This window comes from Corvus moneduloides, chromosome Z (genome assembly GCF_009650955.1).
Source record: "Corvus moneduloides isolate bCorMon1 chromosome Z, bCorMon1.pri, whole genome shotgun sequence".
Taxonomy (NCBI): Eukaryota; Metazoa; Chordata; class Aves; order Passeriformes; family Corvidae; genus Corvus; species Corvus moneduloides.
In genome coordinates, this window is record NC_045511.1 from 64,768,124 (window position 1) to 64,790,496 (window position 22,373).

General features: G+C 35.5%; 1 protein-coding gene across 4 annotated transcripts in view; it reads left to right on the plus strand.

Moving 5' to 3' along the window:
• Nucleotides 1–18,916, plus strand: part of RFX3 (regulatory factor X3) — a 114,453-nt gene extending 95,537 nt beyond the window's left edge. For all 4 annotated transcript variants that reach the window (XM_032095701.1, XM_032095698.1, XM_032095700.1 and 1 more), the window contains 8 exons: nt 128–243; nt 839–993; nt 5,694–5,791; nt 6,065–6,214; nt 7,687–7,895; nt 8,879–9,032; nt 11,124–11,166; nt 12,070–18,916. In XM_032095701.1, coding sequence (XP_031951592.1) covers nt 128–243; nt 839–993; nt 5,694–5,791; nt 6,065–6,214; nt 7,687–7,895; nt 8,879–9,032; nt 11,124–11,166; nt 12,070–12,308 — 1,164 coding nt within the window. In that variant the 3' untranslated portion in view covers nt 12,309–18,916. The remainder of the gene's footprint in view (nt 1–127; nt 244–838; nt 994–5,693; nt 5,792–6,064; nt 6,215–7,686; nt 7,896–8,878; nt 9,033–11,123; nt 11,167–12,069) is intronic.
• Nucleotides 18,917–22,373: the final 3,457 nt, after the last annotated feature.

Sequence of the window (22,373 nt, forward strand, 5' to 3'; positions counted from 1 at the left end):
CTTGAGAATTTACAGTTTGCCTTGGTTCCACTACATGATGAAGGAAAAAAGCTATAGATCTAATTGGAGTTGGGAGTGGAGGGAAGCTGGGTAAAAGACAATATGATCTCATGTTTAATTTTTTCAGGCAATACTGGATGTTGTTGTTAATCTTCAATTCAGCCTGATAGAAAAATTGTGGCAAACTTTCTGGCGCTATTCTCCTTCTGCTCCACCTGATGGCACTCCTGTTAATGAACCAAGGTCAGTAAATGTTTCTCTTTGCTTAATGTGTCTCATGATAATTCGAATGTGAAATAAAAAAAATTATATTAGTTTTAACTTAACAGTAATAATTTTTTCTCCTATGATTATTTTCCAAGTTAAATTTATGTTGTCTGGCAGTTTTGTATAGCCTGGGTTTATGCCAAAGAGCAGTCTAAAAACAGTTGTGTCATCCGTTGGGGTATTTTGCATGGACAAATACAGTGAAGGTGACACTTACCAATATTTTATCCACTTCTTTTAAGCCAAAAGGATCATTCATATGTCTGCACTACTTATGAGCTGTAGGAGAATTATGGAGATATTTCTTAAATCCATTTCTGTGTGAGACAATGTGTAAATAAGTTGTATTGGGTAGAGCTGAGACATCTATGATGCCTGTATAAAAAAATACATTTTAACACCCATTGCATGTTTTTACCTGCTGTAAATCATGGAATCATAGAAACTTTAGGTCAGAAAAGTTAAATTCAACTGTTAACCTACCACTGCCATGTTAACTGCTAAACCATGCCCCCAGGTGCCATAAATGCATTATTGTTTATTAATTTGCTACGGGTTTTTTTAACACCAGCAATCTGAGTGAAATAGAAAGTCGACTTCCTAAAGCAAAGCTGATTACTCTGTGCAAGAATGAGTCAATTCTGAAATGGATGTGTAACTGTGACCACGTGATGTACCAGGCTTTGGTGGAGATTCTCATTCCTGACGTCCTTAGACCTATTCCTAGTAAGTTGAACACCTGAAACATTTGTAACGATTTTTCTGCAAGCATGTATATGGTGGAGGTGTACTTGTGCCTCACAGGACAGCTTAAGAAAAAAGTTTTAAAGTTACACAAGTAACTGTGTATAATTTATCCTCAGTTTTGTTGTGTAAGGAGTTGTGCTGGGAATTGACATACGCTTTGAACTCTAAAGGTTGGAAGATCTAGTTTTTAAGATACAGTGTCATATTAAAATTTCTTCTTTCTCTATATCTGTTATATCTTCAGGTAAAAATGTTTGCCCCTTACCCTGGCTCTAGGGTACCTGATGGAAAGAAGTCCTGTGGCCCTGTGCACTAGTATCAGTCAATCCTTCCACTAAATTCAGTAGTTTTCTGTTTAAACATCACATATTAATCTTTGATTAGTCTGAAAAAGAAATATGGTCTTTGTGATTCCATGTTTGAAGTGTTGGTCCTTTGTTCCTGACTGCTGAAATAAATTCTAATGACTGTTAAGGCAGTGAAGAATTCCTAGTCCAATTTATTATTCCAATCTACTGTTTTTTCTGTCATACATCCTACATGAAAGAGTGGGTAATTGTCCAGTCATGCCACCATAACCAGGAGCAGAGATTTCTTTTCAAATTTAATTTTACTAGAATCTGTCATTGCTCTAGCAGTGTATTTTTATGGCTATCTTTGGTAGAAAACAAATTTATGTGAAGAAAGTTGAACTCCTTCATGAAGTATTTATTGTCTCACATACACTGTCCTAAATATAATAAAGAAATCATGTTAGCAACCCACTAAAAACCTCATACCTCCTACATATTATCTCCTTCCCATGAAAAAAAAACCAGTATTCACTTTAGAAAGTTTAAAAATATTTTTAAAAATATTAATCCAAAAAGTAGTTTTGCAGATAACAAAGCTATATTGTCATGCTGTGAACACCTCTTCTGCTATGGTGACTCCAGCAGTAATAAGCACTTCATAAGAATATTTGGTGGTAGTGCCTTGCAGAAAAGTTTTATTGACTTCTTGCTTGCCAGTGGAATAAAATCAGGTTTTAGCAAATTATGTATAATGCAAAAAAAAAAAAAAAATTGAAACTGGAAATGTACAAAATCTGAAGGTTTGCCATTTACAAAGTGTGTTTTACCTTTTTTTTTAAGGAACGAGTAAGTGCTTGTTAGCAATTGACATCATTTGGGCATCTATATGTGAAAATAAAGGAAAAATGTTTTCTCAAATGCATGTAATTATTGACAGCTATTACTTGTGTAAATTATTTTGCATTGGTTTATATTTAATGTTTTACTTCTCTCGTGACAATACCATTAGGTAGGATTTTAGAGTAATATAGCGTTTCACAAAAAATTAGGCAGTGATAAAAACCCCCACAAATTTAATTATAACATTTAATAGGCTGAATGAAAACTCTCAATTGCAAAAGCAAGTTAATTTCTGAATAGAAAAGTAGTGCAGACACAGTTTTTCATCAAACCTGCACCTCTCCTTTTCAGTTGCTTTTCCTGCAAAGCCTGGTAGTCTCTAGAGGAGTGTTCAGATGACAGCTATACAGCTCATGGTGTCTTCCTGCCTTGCTTCATGAGATGCATTGGGCATTGCCAATACAAGATTTCAAGAAATGGGGCAAAATCAATTAATATCAATAATTAGAGGCAACATGTCCTTTTCACACTATTTCTTTCTTTCTAGAATTACCAATCGTATTTGAATAATTGATACCTACTGTGTTTGACATTCCTGTTTTGGGGATGGTCATCAGACTGTTGGATTCAAACACGTCATCTAATCCCAGGACAAATTCATCCTAAGAGACTTCTGCCTCCTTTTTGTGAACAGTCCAGTGGTTTTCTGCTCAGAATTGCACTCACTGAGCTACCTTTGGAAGACAGCTAACGTATTTTCTTACTTTATCCTTTAGAACCAGCTAACTAAATGGCCTTTTTTAGCAGCTTTCCTTTAATGATGGGCCATCCAGGTTTCTTCTTCACTGTTAAATGGTTAAAATCTTGTGATTTTTTTAACTCCTGCTTTTGAATAAAAGCATCTCCAGTCATTACAAGAGACTGAGATAATGGCTAAAGGTTGAATATAACAAAAATGCAGCTGGGTGAAGCAGACAAATTCATCATCCTCTGTAGGAAAATAGCAATTTGTAGGGAAGTTTGGACTCTGTAGAGGAGCTGGGACTGTAAATGCTTCATTAAAGGCATGTTTATGATTTTTTTTCTTGAGTAAATAGGAAGAGAGCAGCAGCTGCTGCTCAAAATAGGGAAAAATACTAATTTGAAAGGGGCTTGAAGAAAGCATAATTTTTTCAAGTTGGGGTTTTTTTGTCTAGATCTTCAGTGTTTTTTCTTTTAGACAAGTCATATTGTTGATACATACTACTGGAGTAGAAAAAAAAGACTGTTGAGGAAAAAATGGTTTTATTTTTAACCTCTGTATTAAATTTGTCAGCTGAAATGTTTAGCACCCACAGAATGAGTGAAGAATTGCTGTGTATAAAACAACAAAATTCCTTTTCCTAAGAAAAGCAAAATGCTGTCCATTGAAGTCAGGAATAAAGCCCATCATTATGTAGTGTCTTTGACAATAGACCAGAGCTATTATGTTTTAGAATGGGCATCTTACATCTTCACAAGGGGCAGAATGGACAGTAACAAATTTGGTGTTGAGTTAGTTTCCATGATGGGTGGAGAATTTATGCAAAATACACTTCCACACCATATTATACAATTCCAGACAGGCAAAAAATTAGAGTACTGGAAAGGCTGTAAAGCTCAGTTTTGTACAAGTCAGAGGGGTTTTGGTTCAGAAGTCAAGCTTTTTAGGTGCTTATTCAAATCAAACTTTCACTAACTGCCATTGCCACATTATGTAGTGTATGAGTAGTAACACTTAATGATTTAGGCCATTTACTTTGCACCATGCTTATCATGCAAAGATCCTTTGAAAGGGTTCAGATGAACTTAACAGTTCAAGGATGTAGGTACGTAAGGTTTTGGTAGTGGCTAGATGTGTACTTAAGGATATGAGAAAAAATCTGTATTTAATGTAACTCCAAAGCTCATTAGAAATTCATGGTTGTTCTATACAATAGTGATGCCTGATTAGCTACTTTAGCTATTTTATTTCCTCAGAACTTAGAATTCCTTTTATTTGTTCCCTTTTCTTACTAGTTAAAGGTCTTTCTTGAAAGGCCTGAGCTGCTTTTCTATATTTATTTTTAAAGGAGATCAGCATTACAGTGATGCAAATAATTTTGTAATATATATACTTGGGTAAAAAAGAATAATGAGAACATTAGAGGTGAAAAAGCAGTAATATTTTTCTTAAATGTCTAAGTACCATTCATACAGTATTTACATTATTGCTTCCATCTTGTCCTGTAGGTAAGAAAAGATGAGTGAATACATAGTCAATTAGTAAGTGCACAGAAATAATTTACAAAGCAGCACAAGTGAGCTAGAGGATTGACAGGGTTGAGGAAAAAAGCTTGTTCTTCATGTGTAAACCCTAAAGGACAAAAAAAAAAAAAAAAGATAACAGGGCTGAGCTAACACAGATACTTTGTAAGATCAAATTGTGGTCAGCTAAGCATCCATATGCATGGTGAGTTATATAAATTGCCAGTATGGGTTCTACTGCTTATGACTGCAAGTTTGAAGACATGTGAAAAAGATATCACAAAGAATACAATTTCTTTTTTAGTAAATTTACATTTCTGGTAGAAAGCTTTATTTTAAAAAGGTATTATTTAAAAAAAGGTATTATTTCCTTAGGTTTTTTCCTCTTCACTTTTGTAGTTGCATTCATTCTCTGGTAGTCTTCAGAAACCTGTAGTTTTTTCTTTTTGTCTCCTACTTTTTGCAGCAGTTTGAGTGTTGCACTGTTGCATTGTTATGTCAATGTGCAAGGGTTAGGTGTGGGAAAGCTGGGTTTTTATCACTCAGAACACATGATTTTATTTTTTCCAGGTACAGTTCCTTGGGACAATACTTTCTGTCTTCCTCTTTTGAAAAATTAAAACTTCTGTATTTAGTAATGCAGAATACTGTAGGAACTTCTTCAGTGTCTCTCTAAGTCTCTGTTAGCCACTCAGCATTTCTGTGGATGGTATAGAAAAGAAACAAAATGCACACAGATTTCACAGTCATTTGAATAATTTCACTTTCTGTCAGTGAAACACTCCTATATCTTGCTTATTGATGACATCCTTAAGCACTGCATGTGAATGGAATTTGTTCTTTAAAACTGATTTAAGCAGCACTATGACATGGTTTAAGATTACTATGGACTTACTTGAGGAAACTGCAGTGTTCCTATAAGTGGATTTTTCCCCAGACTTTTGCTTTTTAAAAGAGGTGCTTAGGTAAAATGGAAAGTGGAAGTTTGTGATGGAAATTTAGTGTTGTTCTCCTATAGGAGTGCCCAAAACAATACTGCTAAGTCACAAACTTCTTTGGAAGATTGTCTGGTGAAGAAGTCAGAAATGCTTATTAAACCAAAACTAAAATAATTTTTGTGTAATCTTTATCTCAGTGAGGCATTTTGAACCCAGACTAAATTTGTCTAGTAAGTAAATGCAGCAGGCCTGAAAGTTGAGTACAAGAGTTCTGAGGATGCAAAACGTTTCAAAACAGGTGCACTCCTTTCTTTTCATTCTCTTTTTATTCTCCAATCTATAGGTGCCTTGACCCAAGCCATTCGCAATTTTGCAAAAAGCCTTGAAGGTTGGCTTTCAAATGCCATGAACAATATTCCACAGAGGATGATACAAACCAAGGTAGATGAAACTATTGAAGTATTATTCTTGCAAGTGGCAAACCAAGTGGGCAGTAGCATCTAAAAGAAGCAGCATTTTCACTTTAATGCTGAATTTCATGTTTAGCATCAAGCTTCAGATAGTGGGAGAGGAAATAACATTATTTGATCTGCAACATGGTATAATTCAAATATGAGGACTCATTAATATAAACTGTTAAAATGAAAGTAAATACTCAATCTGTGGAGTTAATCTATAGAGTGCAATATTTAAAAATACTAAATTTCTTCATAGGTTGCCGCTGTAAGTGCCTTTGCCCAGACTCTGCGAAGATACACATCTCTTAATCACCTGGCTCAAGCAGCTCGTGCTGTGCTTCAAAATACTTCTCAAATCAACCAGATGCTCAATGATCTCAACCGTGTTGATTTTGCCAATGTTCAGGTAAAATTTAGTTTTGAATAGCAGAGGTTTTTAAGTGTTATTTCCTCTGTGATTTTGAACATTATTGTTAGGTGTCATTCTATGAAGAAAGTAAAGTGCTAATATTTCACTCATTCATATATGTAGTGATTCAGTCCAAAAGTGACATTGCTTTAGGAAAATAAGAGCTCAGAACCATTACCTGATTCCATTTACTCTCTTGAAGTGCACGTATTCTTCCAAGTTCTGTGCAAATGTAGAGCAAATACTTTCTTAGAATGGGTACCATGAATCGTGTCTTACTAATAGCAAAAACGATATTTTAGGATTAGATCTCAGTAGCATATCTTCTGAATGTCTCTTAAAGTTATTAAATGCCAGCATTTTCAGTAGAGACTGTCTCCATTATTTAAAACCCCATACACGAGTATGTTTTATCTAAGTGCCTGTGCTAAAATTTACAAGATCTCCTGAATAATGGATTAGATTAGTATGATTAGAACCTATAGAGCATAAATTATGTTTTTACTAAGAATAATTTCTCTATATGTTTCTGCTTGTCTGAGGAAAAATACTGCTGTCCTTTTGGCCAGCAAAGTCAAAGGTTTCAGATTCTTGGTAGTTCCGTGTTTGTCTTCTTTGTGAACGAGTGTTTTAATATACATGTTAATACTCTTAACAGAAATCTAGTCAAGAGTTCTGGACCAAAGATACAATATATTAAGTACAGTAATATGTTGACATGGATACAGAGTCTGTGAATGAGGTGTTAACTTGGCACATGACAGCTAGAGTTTAAATGGAAATGGCTTGCAGTTAGTGAGCTGTCATTTTTTTCTCATTTTCTGAATTGAACAGTTAGCTTTATTTAAACTTGGTAACACTGACTAAATTGCTGATTATTGTATGCATACTGTGTTTCTCCACTTGTGTGCAGCTTATGTTTATGTAATGTGTCATCTATTACTGCCTAGAATCAGCAAACAACAATCCTTGTTTGTGTACAAAGCTTCTTTTATAAGATGATATAACAGGATTTGTCTTTAAGCTTAACTTCTTCAGAGCAAAAGGAATGTTGCACTTGATTTCTCGCTACTTGTTTTATTACTTTAGTCCCCTGCATTTGACTCTTCCTGCTTGCCCTGCCTGACATCCCAGAAAAAAATGACAAGTTATAAGTATTTCAGTAGAAAAATGACGAAAGTGGAAGCCTTTTTTCACAAATGAATGTAGGAAACTACAACAAACTTTTGTTGCTTACATTGCTTGTTCTAATTCCTTTATTTGATGTCTGTTCTTTTATGCTATGCTTTCCCCACCTATTTGCTTTCAACAAAACTACAATAGCTGTAAATAACAACTACTTTGTAGTCTGTCTAGTAAGTGGGTCCAGTCTCTTTCATCCATTGAACAGCCTAATCTTTGAGATACAACTACATTCTGTGCTTTGGCTTATGTATTGTCAATTCAAGATCTGCCATGTGCTATAACAGGAGCAGGCTTCCTGGGTGTGCCAGTGTGATGACAACATGGTTCAGAGACTAGAAACAGATTTCAAGATGACTCTTCAACAGCAGAGCACTCTGGAGCAGTGGGCTGCCTGGCTTGATAATGTAATGATGCAAGCATTGAAACCGTATGAAGGAAGACCCAGCTTTCCTAAAGCAGCACGGCAATTTCTGTTAAAATGGTCTTTCTACAGGTAGTATTTAATAGACTTTAAAACATTCTAACTCTTCTATTATTTGCTGAACTGTGCATTGTACTGAAGTTGGCAAATCTAATATCAAACAGTGGCTTGGTACATCATGAAAAATACGGGTTTTTTCCAGAGTACCTCTGCTATTAACCTTGAACTCAGGGCTATCGGCAAATGAACAGGGACCTAAATGACCCTTGTTTATTGCTTTAAAAAGCATCTGAAAATGAATGCAGGTGTCATTTTGTCCAGAGTTAGAAACATACTATGATTTTTTTTGGTTAAATAACTATGCAATTATTAAACCACTATTTTTAGCATTACTTACTAAAACATTGTGGCATCAATGTTTATGAGATAAGAAAGACAAAAGCTGTTTTTAATATATGGAAAGAACATTAAGACAAGCATTCCATGTTAGCTGCTTATTGAAACAGTTATCAGAGTAAACCTTGTTCTTTGAACCTGACTGTAGCAACTGCTTGCTAAAGATGCCAGAATTTGTTGATATAATATGAACACACAATTCTATCGTTTCTGAATTTTAAGTTTCAAAACTATTTAAATTCTGGCAATTAAAAGCTTTGTCCTGGAAAGATTGACACAACAGACACCATTTAAGGAATAGTTTCTTAAAGAACCAAATAGTTTTCTTACCATTTTAGTTGTTTATGTTTTCAACAAAGTTTCTTTCAAGTTTTACACTTGCTCAATTATTGGTAGTTATGCATAGGTCAAAACCAAAACCAAACAAGTCTGGTTATTTCTTATGTGGTGTCCAACAGTACCTTCAGAGAAAGGAGAGAAGCAAATGATTGCCCTTTCCGGTCATCCCTTTCCAAAGACACCATAAATCAGACGTTTGTGGACACTGTTGCTTTTGAGAATATTGGTTTTGAAGTGAAATGTCTGTCTACACGGATAAATGTTAAAATGGCTGTGACATATAATACATAAACATATATATATTTTTTATTTTTGAATAGCTCAATGGTGATTCGGGATTTAACCTTGCGCAGTGCTGCTAGCTTTGGCTCTTTTCATCTGATCCGCTTGCTTTACGATGAATACATGTTTTACTTAGTAGAGCATCGTGTTGCTCAGGCAACAGGAGAGACACCTATTGCAGTTATGGGAGAGGTAAGAGACTAGATTGATAGATTTAGTGATGATTTGGAAAAAGTGTTTTTTAAGCATGTACGTAGAATGGTAGGATGTTCTGCAGTATAACAGTAGACTGAGTTACAAATATATACAGTGGTTTCAAACTTGATTCACTGGTTCATTGTCAGAGTACTAAAATCACACTGAATTCTTAAAATCAATTATTTCTAAAATAACTTACTCTTTTACAAATCTGCACACAGATTCATGTGCATAGTTTGAAAAATGTTGATCAACCTACAACCATTTTCCACTCTTTGAGACCTGAATATTATATGTGTAAATAAAAGAGCATAGTAATAGGAAAATGTTGCTTGTGTGGATCCATTTACATGCATTTGCACACATAATTCCCACACAAAATGTATACCCTCTTTGACATTAGAAGGCTGGTTTACGTGCAGAATTTTGGCTTGTACAGTACTGTTCACATACCAGTGCAGACATACATAGAGGTTTGCAACACATTTGATTTTCATACAACTGTTTCAAAGACTATTGGTTTAAAAAGCAGATCTAGAGTCTTAATTCATAACAATAATTTTATACTCAGCTACGGCATCTACAAAGCAAAGTCTTTCTTATCCCTCTTCAGTAGTTCATCTGACCTTTAATTTTGAGTGACACAGTAAGGAAAGCATGAATTGTTCCCAAAGAATTATGCTTCAAAGTTGCTGGAAAATGGATATATTTGAAAATATGCTAAATTGTTAATAGGATAGATTTGTTGCATTTTTACACTTGTGAGTCACTCTATCATGTTCTGTGTTACCTATAAATTGCAGGTAATTTTGCTAGTTGATTTGGCATCGGTTGTCATTCTTCCCACAAGATATATTGATAGATTTATTAAATATTATAAAGAGATAATACACTTTCAAGAGAAATTGGAAAATGTCTCAGCTTTCTTTGTCAAATTATTCTATATCATGTGTCATGACATGTTTCAGAAAAATTAAATAGTATTTCTACTTAGTAGAAAGGCCCACCATCAGTATACATGCTGTTGTATTTCTTGCCTTACATTTGCAGAAAGTATTATACAAGTATAGGTACTACATTCTTCTTGTCTCTGCAGACTTTATATCTTAGACATAAATGTAGCATAGGGTTTTCTAAAAAGTTTACAAGACTGAAGATGGAAATACTATGAGGAAGTAAGTATTGCAAAACATTTGGAGGTGAGGAGCAGAATAGAAGTTAGATGCATTAAATGTGTGTTTTCTTATGTTTCTGTGTATTCAATGGCTGTGACTGAAATAAAATGAGGAAGATTACAGTGCAACAAGCACTGTAAGACAGTATAAACTGGTTGCAGCTGAGAAAAGCATTCTCATACTTCTCCCTTCCTCTTCTTCCACCCTTGGACATAGGTATTGGCAAAATTCTTCTGGAAAAGACTGGTACCATCATTTATGGTTAGAAATGTATCTGTCTAAACAATGTGCTCCTTTCATTTGATATCCGTTGGTGGCATTTTACTCTTCCAAATTTCACACAAGAGAAATGGAGAAAGGAAAGGGAAGAAGGTTTCTAACTTACACGCAACTTCTTTTAAAAGGTCTGGATTTTGATGTAAATCAGTTATCAGGTTATAAACCCTTTCTCAGCAGTGCCTTTCATCTACCTTACAGGTAGATTAGCAACACTGCGGCACACCTTCATTTTTGTTCCAGCACAATTAAAATGGTGCCTGGGAAATTTTAAAAAGAGCTTTTTGTTAAAATATTGGCAGTTCAGAATGAATATCAATTATAATTTATGGCTTTATAAAACTCAGAAATAGCTCACTTCAAACAACAAAGGCCCTGATGAAGCAATCTTTAAAAAAGGTTGTTCTTCTCCATTCTAATTTTTGAGGGTTTACTTAGTGATAATTGTCTTAATAAGCACAAGACTGAAATGGAATGGGAAATTGCTCTGCTATGGATGTGGCTGCAGCTAAGATTATTCATTTGAATGAATGCAGCTGTCAAACCAGTGGGGGACAGATTTCCTACATCATAGATATTCTAAGATCACATTTGCTTAAGACTGTGTCCATTTCTCTTATTGTTTATTTTGCAGTTTGGTGATTTAAATGCTGTGTCCCCTGGAAATATGGATAAAGGTAAGCATTTTAGTATCTCCAGGGTCTAATTCTGTGTAGAGCTAATGTGTCTCTGAGCAAAATAAATCTTTATGTTTTAAAAACACAGTCAAACAGAATTTAGAGTCGTATCATCCTTTAAAGAGCATGTATATGTTGTATGGATACATTGATATAATACAATAGCTATGTATGTAATATCACACATAATAATGACTGGAATATTGTAGGTTTGTTTTAAAATAAGAGTATTTAAAAGATGTTTATTATTGTCACAAAGGAATATCCAATTTTAATGCAAATTTTGTATTATCTAATAGGACAGAGGAGGGTAGCAGCTGTGTGAATTAAAACAAGAGTATACTTATGGATGTTTAACTGTAGTGAATGTTTTGCTATGTCAAGAAGCAGAATTGTATGCAAGTAGTCAGGGAGAAGTTAGTTCCTTACAATCCCTTCATGCCATATTTTGACATGCTTTCTTATACTGATTGCCTGAGTGATTTGAGGTGATTTGACCTCAGAACATTCAACTAGTGAGTATAAGAATGTTTGTCAAAATTTGGATCAAGTCACTCCAACTCTTCTTGCCCCTGTTTCCCTATCTGTAACTAAAAGTAACAACTCTTGTTCATCATGTTTAGGAAATTAGGCATTTTCCAATACGAAGTTAACATTGATTGTTAGACCTTTTGAGATTGGAATTGTTTTTTCCACAACAACAGTGCATAGCTCAAGGGATCAAACCTGAGTCTGTTTATCTATTTGAGATAATAGTTGACTTTTTGCCATTAAAATGTTAATTTTCAGTTTGTGCTTTATCAGATTGCTCCCTTGTATTTCAACTATTACTTGCAAAATAAAGAGCTTTGTATTAGAAGCTTTTTTCCTTTGTGGTAGTTACATGCTGGTATGTTTGTGCAGATGAGGGCAGCGAAGTTGAAAGTGAAATAGATGAAGAGCTGGATGAAAGTGGAGAACCACAAGCCAAGAGGGAGAAAACTGAGCTAAACCAGGCATTCCAGGTGGGCTGCATGCAGCCAGTGCTTGAGAGTGGAGTACAGCAGAACCTCCTGAACCCAATTCATAATGAGCACATTGTTGCAACTACTCAGACTATCAGGCAATGCAGTGCTACTGGAAATACATACACTGCAGTCTAACATGAAACCTCCCCTGGCCTCCAACACATGCCCCATTGCATTAGCCTTTTAGGTTTAATATGAAAAAAAGAAAAAAAAAAAAAAAGAATAAGTCCGAAGGTTGACTGTTGTCAAATGTAACTGTTCTGATCATAATTTTGTTGGAGTTGTTCAATGGAATGGATGTATGTATTTTGCCAGGTCTGTTTAAAAAAAAAATTTTTTTGTAAACAAAATCATTTTACATTGGCCACTCAATATGAAGAGGTTTCTTTGTATCAAATGCAAGGAAGATCTTTGCAAAGTTTAATGTTAATGTTTCGTCCTCTTATAATAATTTAATTTTTTTCATAGTTTAAAAATATTTTAATGTTAATTATTAGTTATTATGCTGATTTCGTATAGATAGGTTTTTAATTAGATGCACTTCTGTGAAATATCAAAAGAACTATTTTCTTTGATTTACACTGGAGGCATACTTATTTGACAGCAGATGTATCAAATTTGTTATAAAAGGTGCTTTTCATCGTACTACGAGAAGACACTATTTTGATAAAATTGTGAGTATTCAGGGGGATTTTTTTGTAATAATGCTGGAGGGTTGAGAAGATCTCCTAGTTTCTTTCTGTAAGGAAGAAGCTGTTTAAATGACAGAATTGTATCAGAATGTGGTAATCTGTATGGCATAAATGTACCTAATAATCTGAACATGATGTAAACAATGCAAGCTTCGTTTAAAATCAACAGTTTCAGATATTATTTGCATACCGGTTCCTCTGTTTTGAAGACTACTGATTCTGTGTCAGGCCACTGAACAGATGCTTTTGATTGTTCAGTGGCACTGTAGTTGTTAGAAACTGAAGCTAAAAAAAAAGTGACTTGATTATTCTTAATTTTAAGTGTATGTGCTACTTATGCTGAACTGGACATACAGGAAAACATTCCATTTGAATGACTTTCTTCTATTCCAGGTCTTTTCCTACTAGTGGTTCAATCTGCTGCTCTTAGAAAAGATGATTTATAGAATGCAAGGAATGTAGCAACCTGCATCATTTTCCTTTCAAAAACATTTCCTTGTTGGTAAAGTGGATTTAAATTTTTACAAAAATTAGACAAGGCAGTGTAACTGGCACACCTCACTTGTACTTATTCCCAATTGTGTAGAATTTGAATAGGTGGCTAGATGGACCATTGCCATTTAAGAATGTACATCAGGGATCATTGTACCTCGGCTATTACATGGTGCCTTAAACAGAACTGAAGCTAAGACTTAGTACTTTTTGTTATTATTAACTCTTAAATTAATTCAACAAGGTGTGCCTGTCATTTTCAAATTCCCTAAGAAGTAAGGACAGGTTACATAGCCTTCAAAAGAATAAAAGGATTTTTTTATTATTAAATGATTTTAATATCCCTCTTAGAATGACAATAGACCTATTTTTTCTCGTTTCTAGCTGGATTTCACTTTAATACAAATAAAATTTGCTTGGGAATTTGGAAAGCAAAACTAGCTTTAATACCAACTTCAAATGTCAAAATAGATTGACCATAGTCCCAAGCATGACTATATATTTTCTAAACCCTTGCCTACTTTTAATTTTAAAAACTAAAAAGAAATAAATGAGCAGGTACATAATGCAGTGCATGTTTTCAATTTCTATATTTTGTGGTGTATCAGCCAGATATTACATTTTAATGGTTAAATAATATCAGTTTATAGAGACCATATTAATTGACATTAAAGAACTCAAGTTTTTCTTCACAAACATTTCATTATGCAGACACACGAATTTGCTACACTAAAGTAGTGGAATTAAATAAGAAAAAAAAAAGCCAAAAAATGAAGGAGAACACAAAAAGATTGACTTTACAGAAAAGACTGTAAAAAAATTAGGATTTTTTTATTCTGGTTTATCTCGTGTGTCTGCAAATGACTTTAAAGTCATATATACCAAATGGGAGAAGAGCATGTAAAATGGAAGTGTATTTATAGCAAACAAGTTTGTTGCTAGAGTTTACATATGCTCCAAATACAGCTGCACATAAACTAAAATGTCCTAACATTATTGGTGCACAAAAATAAATTTTAATTCCTTTGCAGAATTGTGAACCCATCCAGCTCATTCTGTGTAGGCATAATTCCTACTAATGTCAGTAGATGGCTTTTGCCTCAGTAAAAAGTAAAAGTGAGGTTTATATTCATTATTTCTAAACTCATAAATGCACTGAATCTCATTATAGATTTTGTTGTCACATATATCGCTCAGCGTGTCCTGATTTTTCCTTAGAAATCAGCACATCTGTACCCTTCACCAAAAATGCTAAAACTAAGCTGTGATAAATATTTACTCCCCTTCATTGTGCATTATAAGATGTTTACAAGTAAAATAAAGTGAAATAATTCAACTTTTTTTTCATTTTCAGCTTTTTTTTTTAATACTGTAGTACTTGTTTCAATTTTTGTGTTGGTTTGTGTTTTCTTATCCTTTCTTGGTTTAATGCTGAATTTGTTGTTGCTGAGAAAAGAGTACAATTGTAAAAGGTAAATCTAGATTGCTAAATATGGTGGGACTTGAGTATCTTTCATTATTTAGCTCTCCACTCCACTCAGTTGTCACAAAGTAAAAACCAAAACTGAACAAAAATCTGAATACAAGAAATGGAATGTATTTCATAGCTTCTAAAAACAATGAATTATCAAGACAAATTGGAACTTTCACACATTCAGAAAACTGACTGGAGTCTGTATTCTTATGCTTATATTCTAAAGATTTTACCAGATTTTTTTAGAGCATCTTACTGTGTTGTAAACTTACAGATTTGGGGGTCTTTTGTTTTGTTTTTCCTGAAGTTTTAATCAAACACTTAGATAAAACATTTTGCACACTCTTGCTGTTTAATAGTTGGGTTTTAGTAATCATTGAAGTAGAGAGATGCGGATACCTCAGTGTGTATTCTGTAATGTGTAGCGTGCGGCTGCATTGCCACACCAGCTCTGGAGTCTGTTGTCAATGCTATGGAGAGGTGTAGCGTGTGTCCACAGGGTAGACATTATGAGAGTTGACATGATTTATGTGTTTTATCTAATCTTGAAATGGAATCAAGAATAGTTATTTTAGAGGCATTTCCCCCATTAGCACAGAATAGCACAGTGAACAGTGTGGGGGAAGAGGTCTTGTTGAACTACCTTTTCAAAGCACAGGGCCCAATTTTCAAAAGTTTTATATTTGTTAAAATTTTTTGTTACATTTTCATCTTTCTTGTGGTGAATCAGTTTTGAAGCATCTTTTTTCTTTTTTTCAGTTTTTTTTCTCTTGTACTGTAGCATGCTCTAAGCACCTTCATTTTTAAAAAGTTCCATAAAAATTTGGAAAATAGATGTTAAATTATTTGCCTATAAAATGATGATTTACAGCATTACTGCCTTTAGTTCAAAAAAAAAAAAAAAGAAAATAATGTTCTGTCATTCAGGAATGCATAGGTCTATATACAAATTTAATTTAAAGCGAGGTATTTTTAAATATCTGAAACACTTTTTTTTTATCTTGTTTTCCCTAGGAGAAATGATCTGATATCTTTGTCATTCTCACCAACTGACATCTGCACTGTTTAGAAAAAAATTCATGTTAGAGATGCTCTGCAATCCAATTTAATTCAGAATGCTTTTACAAAACAAAACCAACCACTGAGAGCCATAAACGTGCTGACAAAAACCCCAGGTTTATTAGTAATATAAGTATACGACAATAATTTTAGAGTTTAAAATACAAATTTGAGAGAGTAAGGTGAATTTCTGAAAATTGGGCCCTTGTCACACTAACAGGACATGCTCTTTGTATACGGTTTAAAGCAAATTGATACATGGAATTCTAGTATCTCTGCTAATTTGTTTGGTGATTTAACACTGACAATAAAAACTGGAATAGAAGCATAAACACACAGTGCTTAGTTCTAGTATTAGGAAATTAATTTGATATAATGCCTTGCATTAACCCTTTGAGCATTGTAAGTAACATGATGGGAACAAAGATTTTTAGATAATTTACCTAGTCCACGGAGCATATACTTTGAAATAGCTTATAGTGTTGTAAATTTTTTTTAATTATGTCTAAAGTAAATACTTGCATACTATATGGGGATGTTTTTTTATTAATAGGGGGCTCAGTAGATGTAGGCAAAATATTCATTGCCATTGATATGTACTGTGTAATAGAAAACAGTACTTCAGCTCCCTGGTTTTCATAATTGCATATATATACAAAGAAAATCAAACATGATTCTACAGATAGGAAGTTGTCTACTTTAAGATGCCTTTAGAAGATAAAGGTTTAGAAAATATATTCAGCTATTTTGAAAATCTCCTGAGATAGATTAGTATTGGAATACTCTGGTACTGTAAAAGAGAAATCTTTAGGATTAAAAGAAGGTTTAGTAATAATAAATTTTGCAGAATATTTGATGTGTTTGCATTGAAATTTTTGGCAGTGTTTGTGAGAAACAGGAACAAAAAGTGCACAATTATGTTGATATTCCTTTTAAAACTCAGTCACTGCAATAATGACTAGCTAGAAGATGAAGGTATTTTATTAAATTTCACATACAAGGGTACAGTTTGGATGGCCCTTACTGAATGTCAGAATTTTACAAGCAACCTAGAAATTGCACAAGCAAATATTTTTAAAAACCCCTTTTGTTCTTACAATTACTGCTTACAGGAACAAGGGAACGAGTGTAGCAGCAAGTAAAGATTCTTTTAACTTAGAGATACTGATGCCACCTTACTAAGTGAGAATACAGTACATTTTCTACTGGTTTCTTGCAATATCAGTCAGCAAACACTAAAGCAGCTGTACTTATTTAAGTCTAGCTGAGGGCAAAGAAAAAGGGTATCATTTAAAGTTATTTAAGGGAATTACGTCAGTAGTATAGTGCAAGTAAGTTGTAAACATTTTTAGTCAGTTAATGCAAATTAATGCATAATTAATTAACATAAATGCAATACTCAAAGGGTTTTTATTTAACAACTTTTTTTATTCATAATTTACTGTAAATGCTTCTGAGTTTGCATGCCTTGATCATTGCTGCTAGTGATTTTATGTGCCAGTAGACCTGAGTTTAATTTACAAGTTTAACTAAGAAATAGTAAAAGCCACTTACAAAGTGACTGCCTAGTGTTTGTTTGAAGTAAAATATGCCTTAGTTTGAAAATGATCATTTTAACTCTTGTTTTATTCCAATTTTTTTCTCCTTCTCCTGTTGAAAAAAATAAATTGGCATTTTGGGATTGGAAGCCCTGAGTAGTTAAATATTTGGTAAGAATTGTTCTTGGAGATTGCTCATTAAGGCTGAAATACACTGTAGAAAACAAGGCCCAGAAAAAGCCTGTGGGCATCAAATGAGCCTCACTTAACACTAATGCAGGAAGATGTTCTTTGTATGTTCCTAAGCACTTTCTTGGTTATGGTGCAAACATCTTACAGGAATTTTCAGTTCTAGATTAATTTTACTCTGAAATAATAAATGTCTTTTTAGGAGGAATTTAGACTTCAGAGGAACAACCTTGAATGGATTGGTTTTTAGCAGGAACTCAGTTCAATTCTTTCTGACTCACTGATACCAGCAAAAGCTTTTTACACAAAGAATATTTAATGGGTTCCCCAAGTAAAGTTTCCTTCCATACAATATTAAAGTGACTGCCTTGTATTTGAACATTAGATACGCATCTTAAAGTAACCCAGTTACGCAATTTAAAGTATGTTGGGAAAATATCACTTTGTACCAAAGCAAGTTGCCCATCTCCACTCATAGCCACTGAAAATTTGGATTTACAGTTAATAACCAATGAGGCTGTTAAAGAAACTTCGAGTGCCTTTCAAAAACTTGGAAAATTGTGCCTGAGGTGGTAAACTTTAATTAGGTTAATTCTAGAGCTACCAATCAGTAATTTTATCATCACTCAGGGCTTTCTTACCTTCTAGGAAACTTCCTTTGTTGCATTTATTTTATACTGTATTTTTTTTAAGTGCCATCATTTAAATTTCACTTAGTAAGTGGCAGATCACATTATCCAGTCCCACAGCACAGAAACATCATAACACTAGGACATATTCAAACTCTTATTTTCCAGTTGACTGAATATATTATGTAAATGAGGTAAGCAACTTTTTGTAGATTGTATGTGTGAGATAATGTAATGTTCTTTTCCAGTTTTTGGGCTACAGTTGAATATACTTTTTAATTATTTAAAGAAGACATCTTTACAGAATAACGTGATGGTTTTTTTTGTATAATGTATTTGATTTTGTAAATACGTATTTCCTGATGTGATTTTTGTGACAAATGCTAAATCTTTTAGTATATAATGTCCTCTCAAAACTGGCAGGAGCTAAATAATAGTTTGTTGGCAATTTGTATTGTGTACTGTACAATAACTGGGGACCTTTTATAATTATAAAAATATATATTAACTTTTAGTGTGTTGTATAAAAAATGACTGGAACATACTAAAGACAGTAGGATTTTTCTGAATATTTCAGACTTGAACTCAGGCTAGCTTTCTTGTGTTTTTCAAAACAAAATTGTGTCTTGTCTTTTAAAATCAATAAATTTGTTTTCTTGTTACAAACATATCTGAATTGCTTCAGTTTTTATATAACTAGATATTTTGGACTGTGGTACCGATGATTTTGAGAGAAAAATTATTGCATTTACACCTTTGAAATAAGACCACATTTTTTTATTTGAAAACAGAACTAAGTAACACGTGTGCCTCAGATAGCAAAAAACCCCTAGTATATTGAATCACAGAACTGTTAGGGTTGGAAGGGACCTCTGGAGATCATCTAGTCCAGACGACCGTCACCTAAGAAGTGTCTGTTCAACTGATTTGCTGTCATATTCCCAGTAAATAGAGACTGTAATATACTTATTCATTTCAGTGTTAACAGTAATTTTCCATTACAGACTTAGGTAGTTAGCAGCTAACAGTGAGGGGGCGTGCAGACTTTGGCCTCCAGGAATTAGTGGTGCTAGTTTGGTACCAGCAGAACCTACTTCTGCAATTTTTGCTCTAAATATTTTGCAATATGCTAATGTGTTAGATGTTTTGACAATTTCACAAAACATAGTTGAAGGCCTAATCTTACCAGTTCATGTGGTCTCTAGTATGTGTTGCAGGCTCAATGTATGTTTCATATTATGTTTCAAATAAAGAAATGCTGAATTTTATTTTAATGGGGGAGGACCCACCAAGTAACAGATGCTAGAACATTGAAATAAAAATTGGATACCAAGATTAAAACAGGTATTTCACACAAAACTGTGGTAAAGGTAGAAGAGTTGCATCCTGAAGCTTACTTTGCTCAGGATGTTCAGCTGTAAATTATGGTCCACTCGTTGCCTATTCTTTAGTTTCAAATAAAGACTAAAAGCTCAGTATAGTACAATACTGGTCCCTGCATTGCATCTTACCAAACAAGACTACAAGTACACCAGTGACTAGTTGCAACTGAAGAGTCATGGAATTGTCAAGGTTGGAAAAGACCTTCAAGATCACCCAGTCTAACCATCCACTCAGCACTACCCTTGTTACCCCTAAACTACTAAACCACATCACCAGATCCAGATGCCTCTTGAAAAGGGACAGTGACTCCATCATCTCTGTGGGCAAACTGTTCCAATCTCTGACCACCCTAACAGTAAAAAAGTTTTTCTAGTATCTGAATCTCCCCTGACTCAGCTTAAGGTCATTTCCTCTTGTCCTCTCACTGCAAGCACAGCAGAAGAGATCAACCCTCACCTCACTGCAGCCTCCTTTCAGGCAGCTGTAGAGAGCAATGAGGTGCACCCTGAGCCTCCTCAAGATTAATAAACCCAGCTCTCACAATTGTTCTTCATATGACATGTTCTAAAGCTTTCACGAGTTGTGTTGTCCTTCTGTGGGCACACTTCAGCACCTCAATGTTCTTTTTAAACTGAGGGGCCCAGAACTGAACATTGGATTTGAGGTGTGGCCTCACCAGTGCTGAGTACAGGGGGACAATCCCTGCCCTGGTCCTGCTGACCACACTGTTGCTGGTACAGGCCAGGATGCCATTGGCCTTCTTGGCCACCTGGGCACACCCTGGCTCATGTTCAGCTGCTGGCACCAGCACCCCCAGGTCCTTTTCCTGTGGGCAGCTTTGCAGCCACTCTGCCCCAGCCTGTGGCACTGCCTGGGGTTGTTGTGAACCAAGGGCAGGACCCGGCACTGGGCCATGTAGAACCTCACACCACTGGCCTTGGCTCATTGATCCAGCCTGTCCAGATCCCTCTGCAGAGCCTTCCTACCCTCCAGCAGATCAGCACTCCCACCCATCTTGGTGTTATCTGCAAACTGACTGGGGGGACACTCAACTGCAACAGCCAGATCATTGATAAAGATGTTAAACCTGACCATTCCCAAAAAGAGCCCTGGGGAACACCATTGGTGACTGGGCACCAACTTGATTTAGTTCTATTCACCACCACTGTGGGCCTGGCCATCCTGGCAGTTTTTTACCCATCGAAGAGTCCACTCATCCAAGCCACAAGCAGTTTTTCTAGGAGGATCCTGTGGGAGACGGTGTAAAATGGTTTTACTCAAGTCTAGATAGACAACACCCACAGCCTTCCCCTCATCCACTAAGCAGGTCACTTTGTCATCGAAGGAGATCAGGTTGGTCAAGCAGGACCTGCCTTTTGTAAATTGATGTTTTCTGGGCTTGATCCCCAGGTTGCCCTGCATGTGCCACGTAATGGGGTTCATGGATCTCTTCCATAGGCTTGCCCAGAACTGAGGTAAGACTGACAGTAACAGCCCTGTAGTGGCCGGGATCATCCTTCCAACCCTTCTTGCAGATGGGCATTACATTTGCTAATTCCCAGTCAGCTGGAACTTTTACAGTAACCAGAACTGATGACAGATGTTTGAGAGTGGTTTGGCAAGTTGTTTTACCAGTTCCCTCATTACTCTGGGGTGGATCTCATTGGGGCCCATAGACTTGTGAGTGTCTAATTGGCACAGCCGGTCACTAACCATTTCCTCCTGCATTACGTGGGCTTCACTCATCTTCCCATCACCAATTTCCAGCTCTGGTAATTTCTCGAGCTGTTTATCCCAAGGACAAGTGGGAATGATATTAAAGACCAAGGCAAAGAAGACATTAAGTACCTCTGCCTTTTCCTCATGCCCTGTCACTACACTACCCTCTGCATTCAACGAATGATGAAGACACTCCTTAACTGTCCTTTTGCTATCACTGTATTTACACAAACTTTTTTCTTGTCTTGTAACTGTTGCTGCCAAATCAAGTTCTAGCAGGGCTTTGACCCCTCTAATCTTTTCCCTACATGATCTTGCAACATCCGTACAGTCCTCTCAAGTTATTTGACCCTTCTTCCAAAGATAATAGATTCTCTTTTTTTCCCTAAGTCTTCTGTTTAACCAAGCTGATCTTCTTCCCTGATGACTTGTCTCTCTATACAAGGAGACAGCCTGATCCTGAATATTTAACAATTCCTTTCTAAAGCACATCCAGCCTTCCTGGACTCTTTTGTCCTTCAGGACTGACTCCAAAGGGGCTCTGTCAATCAATGTCCTAAACAGGCCAAAGTCTGCTAGATGGAAATTCAAGGTGGAAGTTCTGCTGGTGCCCATCCTTACTCCACCCAGTACTGAAAACTTAATATTTTGTGGTCTCTCTGCCCAAGAAAGCCACCAGCCACGACAGCACCCACTAGTCTTTCTTTGCTCACTGTCATGGTTTAGGCCCAGCCAGCAGCCAAGCCCCACACAGCCACTTGTTCATTCCCCCACCAGCGGGATCGGGGAGAGAACTGGAAGGGCAAATGGAGAAAACTTGAGGGCTGAAATAAAGACAGTTTAATCGGGAAAGCAAAAGCCATGCACACAAGCCAAGCAGAATCACTTATGTTATAAGCATGATGCCATATGGTCTGGAATATCCCTTTGGTCAGTTTGGGTCACCTGTCCCAGCTGTGTCTCCTCCCAACCTCCCCAATCTCCCATGCACCCCCAGTCCCCTCCCCAGTGTGGCAGTACCGAAA